At 49.0% G+C, this 19,261-nt stretch overlaps 2 protein-coding genes across 2 annotated transcripts; one reads left to right on the top strand and one right to left on the bottom strand.

The window, feature by feature from the left end:
* The first annotated feature begins 95 nt into the window (after positions 1-95).
* Positions 96-3,472, top strand: LOC133399631 (gastrula zinc finger protein XlCGF57.1-like). The gene is made up of 2 exons (XM_061671303.1): positions 96-308; positions 2,082-3,472. Exons 1-2 carry the CDS (start codon positions 146-148, stop codon positions 2,795-2,797), a joined length of 879 nt encoding a protein of 292 aa, XP_061527287.1. The 5' UTR covers positions 96-145; the 3' UTR covers positions 2,798-3,472.
* A 3,730-nt stretch (positions 3,473-7,202) lies between these two features.
* Positions 7,203-13,207, bottom strand: LOC133399629 (uncharacterized). The gene is made up of 5 exons (XM_061671300.1): positions 11,944-13,207; positions 9,731-10,345; positions 8,675-9,005; positions 8,424-8,599; positions 7,203-7,891 (listed from the first exon to the last, which is right to left on the bottom strand). The coding sequence occupies exons 1-5, from the start codon at positions 12,006-12,008 to the stop codon at positions 7,672-7,674; spliced, it is 1,407 nt and encodes a 468-aa protein (XP_061527284.1). The 5' UTR covers positions 12,009-13,207; the 3' UTR covers positions 7,203-7,671.
* Between the last annotated feature and the right edge of the window lie 6,054 nt (positions 13,208-19,261).

The raw sequence follows: 19,261 nt of genomic DNA, 5'->3' as shown, positions 1-19,261 counted from the left end.
GCAAGATGGCGGCCGTGTGACGCGAGGTCCCTCAGCTGCCGTCAAGCCGCCGTTCGTGGCGCAAAAGCCGGAAGTTAGCTTCCAGTTTGACTGCGAGTGAGAAAACGAGCTCGCAGCCAAGTGAAATCGAGCGAAAAACGTGAACATGTTGAAAGATTTGGTGAGGGAGCGCCTAATTGCGGTCGCCGACGAAATATTTGAACTTTTCGAGCGAACGATCGCGTCGTACGAGGAGCAACTTTGTCGCGCGCGAGAGGAGAACGAGCGACACCGACGACGACTGGAAGCTTTTTCCATCCACACTCCAAGTGAGCGACACGCCACCGAGGGCGCTTTCATTCACGTCCACTTTGACATGTCACGCGTTTCTTTGTCCAAGAAAAGACATATTTATCTGACAGTTTTCGCCGATCACGCAGCGCAACTGGAACGCAATCGAGTCTCGTCGATTTGATCGCAAGAAACGCAAACCGAGTCATATTCCCTTTTCACTGGACTGTACGGCGGGTTCTCGTTCTCGACATACGACGTTTGAAGGTTACGAACGACGCGCGGCGTAAGGTGGCACGCTTAGTTACCGCCGTAATTCCTATCATTCATTTGATGGTTTGATCATCATAATCTCTAATTATCTCTGCATAAAAGACTCTAAATTGCCCGTCGTTGCGAATGGTGGTTTGTTTGTACGTGCCCTGCGATCGGCCGGCGACCAGTTCAGGGTTGACCCCGCCTCCTGCCCGATGGGAGCTGGGATTGGCTCCAGCGCTCCTGCGGCTCAGAAAACGGATGGATGAATTATGACTTCAAGGAATTTGCATATTGTCAATTAGTAAATAGTGCTCGTTGTTATTCATTGTGTATTTTATTTGTTTTATTGTATAACTATCGTGCTGCCGTCTTGGTCGGAACTCGCTTGTAAGAGAAATTCGTCATCTTAATGGGACTATTCTTGGTTCAATCATTTTTTTTTTTTAAATCAACAACTAATCGATGATCAAATTCATTGACAACTACAGTCCCCCCCAAAGGTATTGGAAGGGCAAGGTCAATTCCTTTTGTTTTTGTTGTATACTGAAGAGATTTGGGTTTCAGGTCAAAAGATGAATATGAGCCAAAAGTTCCGAATTCCAGCTTTCCTTTCACGGTATTCACATCTCGATGTGCGAACCAACTCGGGACAGAGCACCTTTTGTTTGAAGCCGCTCACGTTTCAAGTGAGCAAAAGTACTGGAACAGACGCGATTCAATGAATTTGTGAATAACGTTGAAGTGAAGTGAATAACATTTCGTATTCGGTGGCATCACCCTTACACGCAACAACCGTATCAAGCCTGCGACCAATCCACTTGACCAGGGCCTTTACTGCAGCCTCTTTCGGTTCTTCTTTGTTTCTGGGGGTTTCTCCTCTTCAAGAGGTCAAATGCTCTATTGGGTTAAGGTCCGGTGATTGACTCGGTCAGTCTAAGACCTTCCACTTTTTCCCCCTTTTCCCCCCTTTGTTGTGTCGGCAGTGTGTTTTTGATGAAGCTTCTCTCAATTAGTGAGGATGCATTTTTCACATTTTTTGAAAAGTGGGCGGCTTCAAACGAAAGGCGCTTTGTCCTGAGTTGTTTATCACATCACGATGTAAATACCATGAAATCAAACTTTTGTCACATATTCACCTTTTGATCTTTTGACCCAAATGTCTTGAGTATACGACAAAAACACAGGAATCGACCTTGCCGTCCCGATACTTTGGGAGGGGACTGCGTTGTTCAGTGACCTCGTTTAGCAACAAATTCTCAGAATCTCAGCCTCTCAAGGGTAAATATTCTCCGATTTCTGTAACACTCCGTGGCGGCGGAACAATGTTTGTTTGTTGCGAAATGCGCCATTTGCAAACAACGATCACCGTGTTCGCCGATTTTCTGACGATGTTACGGACTGCTCGTTCGTTTATGTTTGCGTTTTCACTTGGTTGTTTGTCTTGTTTCGCAAATCCGATTCATCGATGAATTGAAAAATAATCAGACAGATGAACCGATGGTTTGAATAATCTTCCGTCGCGGCTCTCGCTCGTGTGTGCTTGTGTCCCGCAGAAGAAGCCCCGCCCACCCGCGTCAAACGAGAGGAGGACGAGGACGCCGGCGAGTCGCCGCCGACCGTCGTCATCGTGAAGAGGGACGAAGACGCGGCGCCCCGGTCGTCCCGGCTCCGTCGTCCCCGCCGGGGCCCCGCCCCGCCGCCGGACGCCCTCTTAGCGCCGCTGTCCGACAGCGACGACGGCGACCGAGGCGCCCACGTCGGAGCCTCTGAGCGCCCGCGGACGGGAACGCGCGGCGCCCCGAGCCGGCCCGGCTCGTTCACGTGCGGCGTGTGCGCCAAGAGCTTCACGTACAAGTGCAACCTGAACACGCACATGCGCACGCACAACGCAGAGAAACCCTTCGTCTGCTCCGTGTGCGGCAAGCGCTTCTCGCAGAAGGTGCACATGCTGTCGCACATGCGCACGCACACGGGAGAGAAGCCGTTCACGTGCTCGCTGTGCGGCGTCAGCTACCCGTACAAGCTGAGCTTGACCGTGCACATGCGCACGCACACGGGGGAGAAACCCTTCTTCTGCTCCGTGTGCGGCAAGCGCTTCTCGCTCAAGTCCACCATGGTGTCGCACACCAGGATACACACGGGGGAGAAACCCTTTCGCTGCGCCGTGTGCGGGAACAGCTTCTCCCGGAAGTCGTCGATGGTTTCGCACATGAGGACGCACACGGGAGAGAAACCTTTCGCCTGCTCCGACGAGGCTTTGAGGCAATGAAGCGCCTCGGCGCCGTCACGTCACGTCACGTCACGTCACGCACGCAGACTTCCGGCTGGCAAAAGACACCGATTTGTGCCAGTGAAACTCGACCGAGCATGTCAGACGATGTCAAAACTGGCCTCATGCTGTCAACGAGCGAAGTTTTAGCTTTAAGAAAATGTTACAGTTCTTGTGCGAAGAAAAACAAAATGCTTTTTTGTTTTGTTTTGTTTTGTTTTTGAGGTAAAGACTGTGGTGAGCCCAAGTGTAACAAAAGTAGTATTTGCACCTCACATGCATATTTTTCCGTGCTGTTGTTGTTTATAGAATCACAAAATCTTTGCAAATTTCCCCATTAGTGGGATGAATAAAAGTCAGCTTACCTTCAATACATTTTCATGGCATTTCTTGAATAATCGCCTCTCAAAATGTTCCAAAGCTCCATCTACTCCCTCGTGTAAGAACAGTCCATTTTCTGATCATTTGTACGATTCTTTTTGTTACTGGAAAACTTCTGTGATTGGCTATCATATGAGAGGAGGCGGGTCTTGAGGTGATCACGCAAATGGACAACGTTTACGGAACTCTTGCGCAACGGCGGATTGGAATATCAGCGGAGACAAATCCAGTTCGTGATGATTTGCTGAAAACAATCAAGTCGATCAGTTTGAACATTCTATCCAATCTTGTCTTTGTGGCGTATTCAATTCAATATGATTTGCAAATGATTGTATTCAGTTTTGATTTATGTTTAACACGACGTCCCAACTTCGTTGGAATCCGGATTGTACAAAAGATCATCTGGCCTTCTGAAAAACAATATTTGAAGTCAATCCCTTGTCAGCCGACGCGGCCTGCTCTTTCCAAACTCGATGAAAGTTTTTGGTTGTTGTTTTTTTTTTTTTTAAAAGGGAAAAAAGGAAGTGAGTACTGACGAAAAAGAAGAAACAAGCGTCATTGATTGTCGTATTTCTGCAGCAACTTTCTTCCCTCGCAAAAGGAATTTTTGGCCGCTTCTGTCTCAAATGAGTCTCGACCCGACCGACCCTTCTGGATTTTTGGAGGCCGATTAGGACGTTAATGGTCATGTGACGAAAAATCCAAGATGAAGTCGTTCTGGCACGTTTGGTCCCAGACGGGTGAGGACTTGTTTTTTCTTTTTTCTTTTTGAGGAACAGTGCTCAACTTATTTGATTCTGATTCTGATTCTGATTCGTGATTCTGATTCTGATTTTGACACTCGCATGGGCGGCGGCTTACAATTGCGTTGCTGGGTTGCAGATACAAATATTTGTGTGTCCAGTGTGAAATGAAACCACCGTGTTGATAAGTGTAATAAATTCGCAAAGGAACAACAACAAAAAAGAGGACTTTTTGTCTTCTTCCGGATGCCCAGTAAACGAAACCGTTTTTAAAGTTTGGATTGAAATTTGCAGTCATGATCAAATTCTGTGTTGACGACGTTTTCTGGATTCGAGCGGACGTACGCCGCGTTTCGGGAGGAGACCCACGCGCGGCTTTGTCCGCGAGGCCCCTGAACACGACTCCATAACGTCATGCGTGACGTCATTGTTTGAATTTTCTCGTTTTTCTTGACAGGCGTCTGCACTTGAAACACCACCAGGTGGCGCCATTGCTCAGCAAACACCCAAGATGCCTCCAAAGGGGTTAGTAGTTTGTTTGGCTTGATTCTACTTTGACAACACGATGTCTCATCATGTTTGACGCTACTGTCTCATTTTTTTATTTATTTTTTTTTTTTACATATGTGTGATAGTTCCAAAATGTAAACGAAAAAATAGTCCGTTGTGTTGACAAAGGTGTTAGGCTTTATCTTGGTAACAGAACTTTTTCGCGGCTCGTGGTTTCCCAGAGCTGCTAGCCACTCAGCATTTTCACTCGCCACATTTGTGTTGTCGGATAATAGCGGTCACGCGCAGACAAATCGCGCATTCGGCAAAACGGGTCGAAGCGCTTCCTTGCGGTTCAGGAGACAGAGCGAGTGTAGAAATATTACAAGTCGTTCGCCGCCAGAGTTCAAGGTCTACGCCGCATTTAGTGCGGCGGGGCTCACGGGAGTCGGGCTGTCGTAGTCTCGCCTCGCTATCGGTTTATTATGACAGACGCCGTTTGAGAAAAGCACAACGAAATACGGAAGGCGGAAGTCAAAGCGGCCCGTGGGGGTCGGCGCTTTTAGCCGCCGCCGATGAAAGTCAACCGCGCTTGGCGGGTTGTCGGGTGTTAAGGCCGAGCCCTGGTAACACGTGAGCCATTTTGTCCAGAAACGACCGACTCGCCGGTTGACGTGCTTATCAGCTGGCGGCCTCGAGCCGTCTGAAGCGAGGGCGCAATGTTTGTCCGACGCCGTTTATGGTGGAAAAAGCCATAAAAATCTGCGTGGCCGGCCAATGTTCAGCAGTGATTTGCGGCACAAATGACATACAAAGGTCGCGCGAGTCGATCATTTTCCCTTCGGCAAACACTTCGCTGCGGAAACCAACCGTTCCTCGTTCCTCTCGTCGGCTCAAAACAGTGCAGCGATTCCCGGCCGCTGACAAATTGGATTGGAATGTATTTTTGTTGATCTCGCGATCCCAGCGACGTATGGTATCGTAACTGTTAGAATAGCCACCTTGAGAAAAGAGAGTTTTTAAAAAAGCCCGTCTATTGTTTGCCAACAACTGAGACCCGTAAAATCAAATCAAAAATTGTAAAAAAAAAAAACACAGCATAACAAGGGAATTTCGAAGTGGTGTGAAATGAGCAATATTTCGGTTAAGCAAGTTAACCTCTCTGATTTTTCATTGACATTGAAAGAAAGAACAATTCAAACCAGTAAACTTTAGCGTGCGGCTGCAACGAACCATTATTGTCATCCTCAATTAATCTTGCGATTAGTTTTATGACTAATTGATGAATCTGATTTAAAAAAAAAAATACATTTTCAAATTAAACGTCAATGCCTTGATTCAAAAACAGGACTCTGCATCTTTTTGTGCAATCGTTTTTTGTCAATGTCTTGATGTCCCCAAGGTGTTCTGCAAATCGACTGCCTGTCGTACTCGAGCGGCTCCGACGACCGGAGACAAATTCCTTGTGTGTTTTGGACACACTTGGCAAATAAAGATGATTCTGATTCTGATTCTGATTCCCAATTGACACAAATTGTTTTCCAAAGTCAAAGGGGAAGTTCGTAAAGGTTTGATTTTGACCAAAATCAACGACAATCCATCTGCAAACGCGGAGGACGACAGAAATCCGAGAAGGTTTCATCTTGAGAGGCGGAAATTCTGAAAATGGGAACAATTTCCAGCTGAACGAGGTCTCCGAACGATTCATCGATTATCAAACTAGTTGTCGATTCATTTGTCAACTGATTATGATTGTACTGTTTAAGTATTCTTTTTGTGACATTTGAGTACGCGCGCGTGTGCGTGCGTGCGTGTAAGATACCCGACGACAAAAAAAGAGCTTTCGGCGCGATGAAACGAAACGGCGAGCGCGCCGTCCGCCGTTTCGAAGCGCTCTTTGGACGCAAAACCCGCGGAGCTCCCAAAAAGCTGAAAAGCACCTCGTTCGGAATCGGTGGCTGGCGTGACGGCAACTGGGCCGATCTCGTCGCGAATGCGTCAAATTCTGATTTGGCGCCTGTCGTGCGCTCGTCGTGCTTGAAAACGTTTTCTCGCGCGTGTCCGTCACAACTATTCACGTGTACAGTTTGCGTGCGGAAATTTCCGTGATGACAATTTGAGTTACATTGGAACAATATTTGTTTTCAAATCACTTCCGCAGTTGCTGCATTCGTTCGAAAGGAAGAAAAAGACTTTTCTTCATTTGTCAACAGGTTACCATTTTCAAAGTCGTCTTGGCAACGCCGCCCGTCACATCCCGAAAGAAATTTGAGGCCGGAGGGACCGATTCCGATCGACGGCGACCGAGTTTCGCTTTTGTTTTCCGCACAGTCGACCACGCGTCCGAATTTCACGCACGTTGCCGGTTTGAAATGGTTCCGATTCGCTTCGGACCGGTCGTAATTCCACTTGAAGATATCTACGACTTCATTTCGGTCAAGGCAAAACTCGCGGGTTAAGAAGAGAACAAAATCCTCTCTGCGCGATGAAATGAACGGAAACGCCTTTCGTCCGTTCCGGCCGCCCAAACAAAACGACGACAACGAAACGCGTCGCCTTTTTTCACGAGCGAAATATAACATTAGGCTTTGGAAAAATAAACGTCGTGAAATGCAAATAACGTTAAGGCCGTTCGGTGCCGAAATATGTATTTCACTAAGCGGACCGCAAGGTGCCGCGTGCCGATTTCAGTCCGAAGAGCTCGCGGGCGAACAGCCGCGTCGCGGGTCCGAGGGAGCGCGAATCGTCTTCCGGCCGATTTTGGATCTTGGAGTTGATGAAACGATCGGCGGACTTCCCGTCTGTGCCGCGACAACGAGCGTCACTATTGGCTGATGACATCACGGATGGAAGCCGAACATGCTCGAATGTGGTTTGTGTGTGAAAGTTCGGTGCGTGTATATCATTTATTGAAGTTGCACAATATGATCGGTGATCGTGGAAAGTTGTCATCTTTGGTGGCTCTGTGGTGACATCTTGTGTTCCAAAAAGACATGGGAGACATTGAAAGTTCCCACGAGTGCGTCGTCGCGGTCTCTGGCGGCTGTAGATTTCTGCCGTTCACGTGAGCCGCGAGGAAATTCGTCGGTCGCTACTTCGGTACACTCGGAAGACCGTCGACGACGGTGAGAAGTAAGGACGGCGCCGAGCCCCGCTACGTTGCGCTTTCCTTTTTGGGCCGCTCTCGGGATATTTTTTTTTTTTTTTTTTTGGGGGGGCGTATTACAGTTCGCGAGATGACAAACGATCTTTACTCCCACGTTACGTCGGAAGCAGTCCCGCTCGCTTTAAAGCTCGGTCGACGTTGGGGATGAGTTTTTGATGGAAGTCCCACAGTCTGGTGTCCACGTGGAGCTGCTCCAGCGTCAGCGAGGCCCGCAGGGGGGCGCGCACGTGAACGATCCGGCACACTTCCCGCGGAACTTTGTAGCTTTTCCCGAATTGCCGCAGCACTTCGTGCACAGACGTCTGCTCCACCAACCTGACGACGGCAGAAACACACGTGGGAAGGAAGTGGAGAAAATGGCGGAATTTGTTCGGCTTCGGCCGCGTCGTCGTCTTGAAGCAAAGAAACTCAAACAGGGAGTGAGCGCCGCGCTCAACATTTCCATTTCATTTCCTGAGCCGCTTCTCCTCACGCGGAGCCGGCCGTCGTCGGGCGGGAGGCGGGGTACGCCCCGGACCGGTCGCAGGGCACACGCAAACAAACGAGCATTCGCGCCGACGGGCAATTCAGAGTCTTCGACGAACCTCGCACGCGTGCTTTTGGGACGCGGGAGGAAAGCGGAGCGCCCGGAGAAAAGCCACGCGGGCGCGGGGAGAACACGCAAACTCCGCACAGGCGGGGCCGGGGATCGAACCCCGGTCCTCAGAACTGTGAGGCAGTTTCCACCGTGCCGCCTATTTCTATTTCCATTTCGGTGAGTCACAAAATGTTTCAGACAGCTTTTGCCAGCGGGCACACTTTTTTTTTGGGCGGGTCTCAAATTTCACGTTGCTCGGGCGCGGCGTACCTCGGGCGAACGATCATCTTGTACGGGTGATAAACGGCGGCGTCCGGCTCCTCCCTGTAGATGTGCCGCAGGATATTCAATCCGGGCACGCCTTCCCAGCGGGGCAGACGGAACCTCCCGCCGGGCTCCGCCCACGTCTCGGGGAAAATGTGGTTTTCGATGCGGAACTCGCCGGTCTGGAGGACGCACGGGATCGAGGACGAGTTAGCGCGTGGACGGCGAACCGCGGCGCGAGTGTCCGAGGACTTTACCTCGGGATGGCGTCGTCGGAGCTCGCTCATCAGAGACGGCAGATCGTCGTGGCGGTAGGGCACGACGATCTCGTCCAGGTCGTTGAGCAGGACGTAGCGTGAGCGCTCCATGGACCTGTAGACGCACTCGTTCAGCGTGGTCAGCTGACCGAAGTAGTGCAGGTCGCCGCCGCTCTCGGAGAAGCGCCAGCCGGCGGAGGGCGTCAGATGCCTGTGGATGGGCCAAGGGACGATCTCCAGGAAGCCTTCCCGGGCGTAACCGCGCAACAGGCGCTCGAGCTCCGGGCCGCTGCTGGTGTTGTAGATCACCACCTTGTCCACGCCCAGCAACCTGAGGGAGGGGGCGGCGGCTACGGCGATCAGATCGAGACTTCGAGCTCACGAATAGAGAACTTTAGAACTTCGAGCGCTAAGCGAGCTCGTTGAGACCGAGATCGAAGCATCGAGACCGAGGCGCCGCGGACAATTCGAGGCCGAGACTTCGAAGGCTCGAGACGATTGCACGCCGTTGTTGTTTCTGTATTTCTTTTTCGATTGTATGTAATCGTACAGCGTTTGCGTTTTGTCTTGTCTTAGGTCGGCATTGTAAATGAGAAACTGTTCTCGATTGCCTTACCGGGATAAAAAAAAAAAGGTCGAATACATAAGGCTGAGTCGAGACCAAGATTTTGCGAGGTGAGACCGTGTCGAGACCAAGAAGGAAAGGTTTAGTCCGAGTGGAAACCAAAACTCGGAGCGGCGGAGGATTCGAGAAGATCGATCGAGGAGAGACCGAGACTTTTGAGTGGTTGAGGCCCATTTCAGAGTGATTGCGGCGAATCGTACCTCATCTTTGTGTGTCGAGAATCGTATCGTATCGGAATTGTAGCGAATCATATTGTAACTCCTGAATCGTACTGTACCGGCCAAATCTTATTGTAATTTTAGCGTGGTACTGTAGTTTCAGCGAATTGTAATTGTCGTGACTCGTACCCCGATGGAGGGAATGATATTGTACGGCGGTCTCGAATCGTACCTAGCGGAGCCATGCGTGCCGCCCAAAAGAGAAGCGCTGACCTGTACATCTCCAGAGTCTGCGCCGCCTGGAGGACATTGTTGAGCTTTCCGAACAGGTTGGAGATGCAAACCGTCAAGTTGAACGGCAGCCGGCTCTCTTCCCGTCCCGCCTCCTCCCGGTTCCTTACGGCCAGCCACGTCAGGTTCTCCGCCTCGGCGCGACTTTCGGACGGCACCAGGGCCACGTGCGACCCTCGGCAGCCCGGCGGCGTCCGACACAGGACGTCGGCGGTGACGTAGGGGAAGCCGAAGTCGTCGGGATGCTGAAGAACCGTCGCCGGGCTCCTCCCGTACCGGGGGCTTCGGCAGCAGAAGACGCAACGCAGCCGCCGCGGCGAGTCCCGCTTGAAGATGCCGATGATGCGGACGTCCTTCCCGAACAGCCTCCGGTCCGCGTAGGCCGACACCAGCAGGTGCTCGCTGCCGTTCAGACGGGTGATGGTCTCCCGGCTTACTCGCGAGGGACACGCGGCCGTCGGCCCCGAGAGCGCGCCGCCTCTCCCCCTCGCGCTCGCCCAGAAGACGAAGACGATGACCGAGGAGGCCATGAAGAACAGGCATCGTTTCCCGTTGACGGCGTTGCCCTTTTTCATCCGGCCGGGCGGCGGGCACATCCTGAGGCGAGGCGCCGACCGGTAGGAAAGCGTTAGAGCCGTTCGGCCGATCGTCACGCGCCACACGGAGGTTCGCTCCGGATCTGACCTCGCGTTCGGAAAGGTCGCTTGATCGTTTCATTTATTTGCTTTTGCTTTGGTTGCGAAGCCACATTGCAGCTCCTCGTGCACCAAAAACAAGGCGCCGCAGTTCAGTTTCAGTTTAGCGACCGAGTGCCATTTGCGGCACTCGACTCGGGGAAGAGTGCTGCGACTTCCGAGGAAGAGGACTCCAGTAGAAGTCACAAGTCGTCCTCCCAATAAGGACTTGAGTAAGTATTCAGTGGGGGGGGAAAAAAAACATTCGAGTACCGAGTTTCCGGGGCTGATCTAGAATTTGTTTTCATCAAAGCATGAACGTCATATAGACCAAAATATTAATATATATATATACATATATATATTAAGATATATTGAATGACTAACATGCACGTTAGTCAACCGGTGGACGGAGTCGCTGAGTCGGCACATCGAGGAGTGGCGGCAAGGGGCGGGCGACCCAACCGGGGGGACGCCACCCCCTCCCCTAGGACCCGGGGCGGTCCCCGGCCCGACCGAAGCACCCCGCCGGTCCCAAAGGGAGGGGCGCGATCCGACCCCGCCCGGCGCTACCGCCGCCCTCAGAGAGCACGGGGGCCCCGGCCACCAAGAGGGCCCAACGCAGGAGAAAAAGGTTCACGGCAATGACGGCCGAGGGCGCCAGGTGAGGGAAGAGGAAGGTGGGGGCCAAAGGGGCGACCGGACCGGACCGCAGGGGAGGGGGAAAGCGGCCCGGCAGCCCCGGAGGCCCACGTCGCAGATTCACACGCACGCAAGTGACCCTGCGGCGGGCACGGCGGTCTAAAATGACGAGATAGGATCTCTGAATTCTTTTTTTCAACGAATCGACGAATTGCAATGTTTTCCATTTCCATCCCTTTCTTCGAAGACAGCAGAGAAAATGCATAAACTGAATCGGTGACGGTTCGGTCCGTACAAATCTGCGAAAAAGCCGATGAACGTTTTCCAAAATAAAATTGATTATAAAATAGTTTGATAATCTATTCCATGTGGATTCATTGGTTATTTGTTGCACCTTTACGTTCGAGTAAGAATGGAAAAAAGGACTCGGTGTCCCTTTGCCCTGCGAGTTGATATTTTGAGATGTTAAAAAAAGTGTTTTTGGCAGCGAGCGTTTGACGACTTTTGTCGAAAGTAAGATTGTGCGATTGCGCAATAATCATTGCTTCGAAATCGGCGACCGGGTCGCACGTCGCCATCTTCTCCAGCAAAGTGACCTTTGGACGACGCCAACACAAGCAGACGCACTCGCCCGACTCGTTCTCGGAGACCCTCGAGCGCCTTTTTCTTTTGTTCTTTTTTTTTTTTTGCACTCAAGGCGAATCCCACCCGAAGCACTTGTTGCCATGTGCGGGACATTTGGACGGGTTTCGCTCTTTCCGAAACTTTTCTTATCGGGCTTCACAGAGGCAAAGAAATGAAGAGTGAAAACCCCGAATCCTCTTTTTGAGTCCCGAAAATTGCGCGGCCCCACTTCGCAAAAGCCGGCGGACAACTTACCGAGGGTCCGTGAAGTGGTCGTCAGTCGGGGAGGCTCGAGCTGGCTTCCGCCCTCCCGTCGTCATGACACCCCCTGCGCGTGCCCGCGCGCGTGGCAAACGTCAACTCCAAAGGCGGGCGGGCGGGCGGGGCCGCGCGAACGGTTGGCCGCCCGAAAATGTGAAATGGCCGACAAAAGACAAGACGAGCAAATCCAACTTGTTCGGTCGGTCGGTCGCAAGCAAGCAAAAAAGACGACTTTCGGAGATATTAAAAAAAGGAACGTTAGGACTCGCAAAGGAAATGTTTTTTTGCTTGCGATGACGATATTTGCGTGTGCGCTGCCTGACTTGTTGGGGGGGGGGGGGGGGAGCAAACTTAATATTGAAATAAACCCGAAGATTATAGAGAGGAAAATTGTCTTTATCAGTCATTATTTTTTGTTTGACAACACATCGTAGAAAAGAGTGGCTAGCTTTAAAAGTAGCATTTGTACATAATCAAGCTCTCGCAGGAAAACCGACAAGTTGTTGAGGATTTGTGCTTCCCCGTGATGCTAATTCTGTATCGAAGCCGTCCTGGTTCCGAGCGCTTCGTTTTATTCGGCAATGTAATTCTCAGGTCGTACGAAGATGATCGAGAAATGTGGCCGAGGGCCGTCCAGAAAGTCGACAGTACGCTAGCTAACATTAGCAATACAGCTAACGGTTATCAGTGGCTAAATTGTTGCTAAACTGCGGCACAGAATGAGGGAACGAAAGCATCGGCGCCCTTCTACCCGCTTTTGCCACCTCATGAACTTCCTCCAACTCACGAGTCAGAACCTCAACGAGTTTTACGATCAGGAGGGTCACAAACGAATTGGTCTCAAACTACGGGAGGAACGTTGTCTCCCATTCCCGAAATTAACGAATAGAACCTCAGACGAGGGAGACGCGGATTGATAGCCAACGATTGAGGTGGCAAATCCAAACGTCCAAGAGGACCGCAAAGAAACTATTTTGGTCTGTAGGACCCGGACTAATGAGGATGTGAAAAAGGCCGTAGCCGGCATCACACCCTCCAAAGTAGACCTTGTCCAGTTTGTTGAGGAAATGGGAAAATCTTCGACAGTCCTACGGTTTCGATGGAACAGGAACTCAACACATTTGGATGACTGCGATGGGGCCTGATTGGCACCTTTGCCGAGGAGATCGGGACCCAAAACGCCGTGGTGTTGTAATGCCGCGTCATGACAGAGAATTACAACGTCGAGTTCGGGCCGTCATAGAAAGAACCATAGCCGGGTTCCGCAAAAGGGCAAATCTGAAAAAAAAACCTGAAATAACCTCGTCCGTCAATGGCAAAGAAATGACATTTCTTCGCGATACAGGAGCATGTAGGGCTGCTTGTCGGGAAAAGATTCCAGGTTCCAAACTATCGGCACGTAAGGCGATAGTTCCATCTGCAAACGGGCAAATTACTTTTGCCACGGAACTTGAGCCCGCGCGGTGGACGAGAGACCCGCGGAACGAACGCCCATCTTCCGAGTCCCGGAGTGCCCTGCGAATTTGTGGGGAAGGGTTGGCTTATTCCAACTGGGACTTCTCCTCATTCTGTCATCAAATGGAAATATTGCAGTGAAACGAAAACATCAAGGAAAAAGAGAGGACAGGACCTCTACGTGACACTGGAAAGCAGAGAAATCACATTCTTATTCACAAGTTGTGACAACAAGCATGTCTTCTGGCATCTCGGGATGGAGAGACACGCGTGCAAAGATTCATTGGCCTTACTGCAGCATCTGGCAGAAGAGGGACATAAAGTTAGTGAACAAAAATAAATTGCAATGGTGTAAAAGGCGAGTCAAATATCGAGGCCATAATGTCAGTGTAGGAGGAAGGACTATATTAGAAGACGGGAAAGCTATCGTCTTAAAAAAAAAAAAAACGGCTCGGATTTATCTTGCCCAACGTTATAAAAAATAGACACAAAAGGAATGAAGGCGCTGGTCTCTTTTTCTCACGAGGAGGGCCGCACGGGAGATTGTTCCGGTGACAGCCTCTCAACGCGCTCGAAACAATCTCTCCCGTCGCTCCTGCGTTTATTTGAAAACAGGGAGGTTTCTAAGTTTACAAGACACGACACACTAAGGGGAGGGTTTCAAGGTGAAGACACGGCACCTGCCACGTCAGAAGATTCCTGCTGAGTCATCTTCTTGAAGGCGAGACATCTTTCTTTCTAAACGTTGTCCATAATACTAATGCAAGCTCAGCAAATAAATGATAACTTCTACAATATATCTAACATTTCCCTCCTGTTTATCGTGTATTTGCACAAATTCTCATATCATCTTACAGTCACTTCATTTCGATTTTTTAACTGTAGAATCATTTTTATGAAACAAATACATTTATACTGGTAATCATCTGAATCAGGAAACAAATCAGTGAATCATCATTATCAGTAATGGATACATCAGCTCCATACGGTTCTCTTATGGCTGTGGTGATTAATTTACTGATTAAAGCCCGAATGCGTGGGATACAACAACATCCACAAAATGTCAGAATGGCTGCAAAAACAGCAATCGATATCAATATTGGTGAAATTAGGGTTTTGTATTTCCCAAAAACGTCCATCCAGCTGCCCCACAAGGAGTGTTGATTGAGGGTCCGTAGACCATCGATGGCTCTGGTCCAGCTGCCATCCGAAGCAGTATTGGTCGTTCTCCAAACGTAGCGCAAACAGCTCCCTCTCTTGCGAGGAGCGTGTCGACGGCTATGCGCTTTTGGAACGTCCTTGAGCTGCTCGTGCACAGCTTCCGACCCGCTCGGATCCGGTCCAATTTCCTCATCTCTGTACATTGAAGTGGATTTAGTTTATCCCGTCGACATTTTTATTCATCGTACACCACCGGCAGAGGAAGTCCTCCTGCAACTCGGTCAGCTAATTTGTATTGATTAGGAACCCCACGAGGAACACCTATGGCGTTGATGTCTATTTTATATTGGATAATTTTGCCCCCGCCAGGACAAATCTCTTTTTTTGTCTTATGTTCTAGATTGGACAACAACATTGGTGCCCTTTCCATTCAATCTTGACCAGGCACAGGGTGTACCGACACATGCAATATCAAAGTGATAATAGCGCACAATCCAGATTTATCTTTAGGCAATCTATCCAACAGTCTATCATCTCCGGACCACCACCACCGGCTGCCGCTCCGTGATACCGGCATACATTTTGGTCCGACTTTTAAGGTTACTTTACACCGCGTGTCGTTAAGTGGTCCTCATTTCTTGCCTTGACTAATCACGTTTATACAAGTGAAATTATTCGGTGCTACTAAAGTAGAAAACATCGGTTTGCTTCTGTTACGGGATATGTAGGATCCCACGATTTACACCTCTCAGTCGGTACAGTCGCGTTCATGAATGGAATAATAATACAAAATCTTGTGCTAATTGTGCCGGAACGATGCGCGACAAAGGCCCGGGACCCGTGCAACCCACACGATCTTTTCCCGCGACGTTTGCTGCTTGTTCCACCAACAGTAACCAATTGTTATTTTCATCGGTCGTTATGTTGTTAACCATTCAAATGTGTCCACCTTTCCTTGAAGTTCTCAATGGCATTTCTGGTTCAACACGGTTCCCATAACACAACGCTCCTCGGAAGTGGGGATCTTCTCCGCCAGAATATGCCCACAAGCTCACCATCAAACACACTGGGTGACTTGATTTCTATTTCAATATTAAACTATGGGCCGTTTTGCTTCGGTGAAACTTCTTTCGATGTTCTTTTGCTGTTTTTGGTGACCAACTGGACCCATCATAACCTGTTTCCCCAATCCCCAACTCCGCCCATTCTCTTGAGCATCATCGGTGAGAGCCGCATATGGAATTATGATGAAAGTATCTTGATTTTGGGGGGCACAAAATCTGTAACATTTGCACAACCGACATTGTCCCAGATGATCGCACTACTCGTCACTTTAAACTTGCATCCACTCCTTGAAGTCTCGGCGCCCTTTGCACAATGCTCATTGCCCCGGACTATTGCAATATTAGTCGTTCGAACTGTTCTAAGTGCTCGAGGACTCTGCATCTTTTTGCACAATTGTTTTTTGTCAATGTCTTTATGTCCCCAAAGTGTTCTGTAAATTGACTGTTTGTTGTACTAGAGCGGCTCCAACGACCAGAGACAAATTCCTTGTGTGTTTTGGACATACTTGGCAAATAAAGATGATTCTGATTCTGATTCTGATGAAACCGTTTTGCCGCATTTGGAGGCCATGCCCACAGTTCCGATCGTCAACTGTACTCCTTTCGATACGAGTTAATGATTCCAAATGTTTTATTATTGGGTTGGTCATATCGGTCCAGCTGGTAGGCGATTTCCTATCTAGAAAATGGGTTGTACCATTTAGGGTGGGACGTCCCATGTACCACATCAACCAAACCAACGCCATAGTAGCCGAAGTTGCTACGTAACAACCTATCGAATCTCGTAACCGACGCGGGCCTTCTCACTCAAGGGCTTTTTTCTTCGCTGAGCAGCAAGCGTTTTCAGAATCTCCACATCTGCTCCCGCTCCGTGATCCCACTTTTGCTCACCTTCCCCATTTGAGTCCTCAGCTGAAACGACTCTTTTACCGCGTGTTAAATGAACCCACGTGTTTCTTTCTGCTATTTTTTCTTGTCCCATTCCTTCTTTCCACTCGACCTGCACTCTGAGGGTGGAGAGCACAATGGCTTTTCCAATGGATGTGGAACATGGTTCCTATTTGATTGATTATTTGAGTTACTAAATGAGTCCCATTATCGCTGTAAATGGTTTCAAGTATGCCATATCTTGGAATGAAGTCTTTCCGTCGTGCTTTTGCCACCGTCAGAGCATCAGCTGATTTTGTTGGGAATAATTCGATCCATTTCGAAAATGCATCCATGGCCACCAAACAGTACTTCTTTCCTTCACTTTGGTTTAATTCAATATTCCTCTCCCGGGCCTCAAATTGCCTTGTGGATTATACCTAGCACAAATCATACATGCTCTACAAATTATTATTATTATTATTTGAATAGGAATTAAAACCATAAGTTGTATAATATTGTATAATCATAACATTTTTGACCATATCTTACTCTGCCGCGTCCTCTAAAATGATCTCCCTCTTTGCCTCGATAGTATTTCTTTTTCTCTTTTAGACGCCATGTTTAGCCAAAAAGTAAGTCGTCAAGTCCATCTTTTTCAATTTGTGATATATTATTTTTGTGTCGAGCCTCCATTTCATTTCGAAGTTGAACTAATTTTTGCGCATTTAGCTGGCCAGCGAAACCGTATTTGGTTATCCGCGTGTTTAAATGTTTTATTTTGGAAGGGTTTTGAAGTTGTACACATTTCCAATCTTTACACGTCAGGCTTTCTGTTGGATTCGTTTTACTGTTATTGTTTCCCATTTTTGTGAATTTGGAAGTCAGTTTATTCGCACCTAGCGTGACCGAATACTGACTTTATTCAAACAATGACTGGGCGACAATGAATGTCTGAGTTCTGGTAACCCTCAACCTTCTACCCCAAATGGGGCGGAGGATTCTTGCCTCTGCTTCCAAACTCCGTTGTCACTTACAATCCAGTCTCTTACATCCATACTTTTACACACACACACACACACACACGATATTAGTAACGTTTTAACAAACACACGAAAACATGGAAACACAAAGGCACGGAATTTTAAGTACGTCTAGGACTCCGCCGTCCTTTATTATTATTATTTTTTTTTCATTTTAGCACGTACAGGACTCCGCCGTCCATGCGGAATTTGTCGGACTCGGCCGTCCATCAGTTACTTGCCAGTGACTTGTATTACACAAGGTTTATTTCGCCGCAGACTTCTTTGTCGCGCGATACATTCACTCTTTAAAAAAAACATTTTTTTTTTTAATTTAACTCACCAGTCGTCTTCAACCCTGTGGATTGTCGTCAACCTTCAGATCCCAGTTGAGGAGTACGAAGACCAGTCCCCGGAAAGGGTCTCGATTGCCGTGGCCACGGTCTCTTAACCGGGTGTCGGCTCCACAACTGGAATCCTCGGGTGTGTTGACATCCGGCTCGAAGGACCAATTTAATGTTGGATTTATCTTGCCCAACGTTATAGAAAATAGACACAAAAGGAATGAAGGCGCTGGTCTCTTTTTCTCACGAGGAGAGAAAGGAAGGAGAGATTGTTCCGGTGACAGCCTCTCAACACGCTCGAAACAATCTCTGCCGTCGCTCCTGCATTTATTTGAAACAGGGAGGTTTCTAAGGTTTACAAGACACGACACACTAAGGGGAGGGTTTCAAGGTGAAGACATGAGACCACGTCCTTGGTCAAGGCGCCCTTCCATCGGACGATTCCCGCCGAGTCGTCTTCTTGAAGGCGAGACATCTTCCTTTCTCAAAATCGTCCCGAATACGAAGGCAAGCTAAGCAAATAAATGATAACTTCGACAATATATCGAACATTTCCCTCCTGTTTATCATGCATTTGCACAAATTCTCACATCATCTTACAGTCACTGCATTTCGATTTGTAACTGTAGAATCATTTTTATGAAACAAATACATTTACACTCAGAGTAAACTTGTCATACATGAATGTTGTAGTTTAAACATCGTAATCATCTGGATCAGGAGACAAATCAGTGAAAGCAAAATCATCATTATCATTATCATTATCAGCAGCCAATAAAGGATACATCTGCTCCATACGGTTCCTCCATGGGGGGCAATTGCCGCGGTGGTTAATCTACTGACGAAAGCCCGAATGCATGGGGTACAGCGACATCCACACCGTGTCACAAGGGCTGCAAAAACAGCAATTGATATCAATATTGGTGAAATTAGGCTTCTGTATTTACCAAAAACCTCCATCCAGCTGTCCCACCAGGAGACGTCTACCCCAGAGCGGTTCTTCATCTCGTGATTGAGGGTCCGTAGACCACCGACGGCTCCGGTCAAGCGGCCGTCCGAAGCGGTATTGTTTGGAATGTGCGTACGACGTCGTTCTCCAAACGTAGCGCAAACAGCCTCCCTCTCTTGCGAGGAGCGTGTCGACGGCTATGCGGTTCTGGAACGTCCTTGAGCTGCTCGTGCACAGCTTCCGAACCCGCTCGGATCCGGTCCAATTTCCTCATCTCTGTACATTGAAGTGGATTTAGTTTATCCCGTCGACATTTTTATTCATCGTACACCACCGGCAGAGGAAGTCCTCCTGCAACTCGGTCAGCTAATTTGTATTGATTAGGAACCCCACGAGGAACACCTATGGCGTTGATGTCTATTTTATATTGGATAATTTTGCCCCTGCCAG

The sequence above is a fragment of the Phycodurus eques genome, chromosome 3 (genome assembly GCF_024500275.1).
Source record: "Phycodurus eques isolate BA_2022a chromosome 3, UOR_Pequ_1.1, whole genome shotgun sequence".
Lineage (NCBI taxonomy): Eukaryota > Metazoa > Chordata > Actinopteri > Syngnathiformes > Syngnathidae > Phycodurus > Phycodurus eques.
The sequence above is the reverse complement of the archived record's forward strand: the minus strand, read 5'-3'. Positions and strand labels throughout refer to the sequence as shown.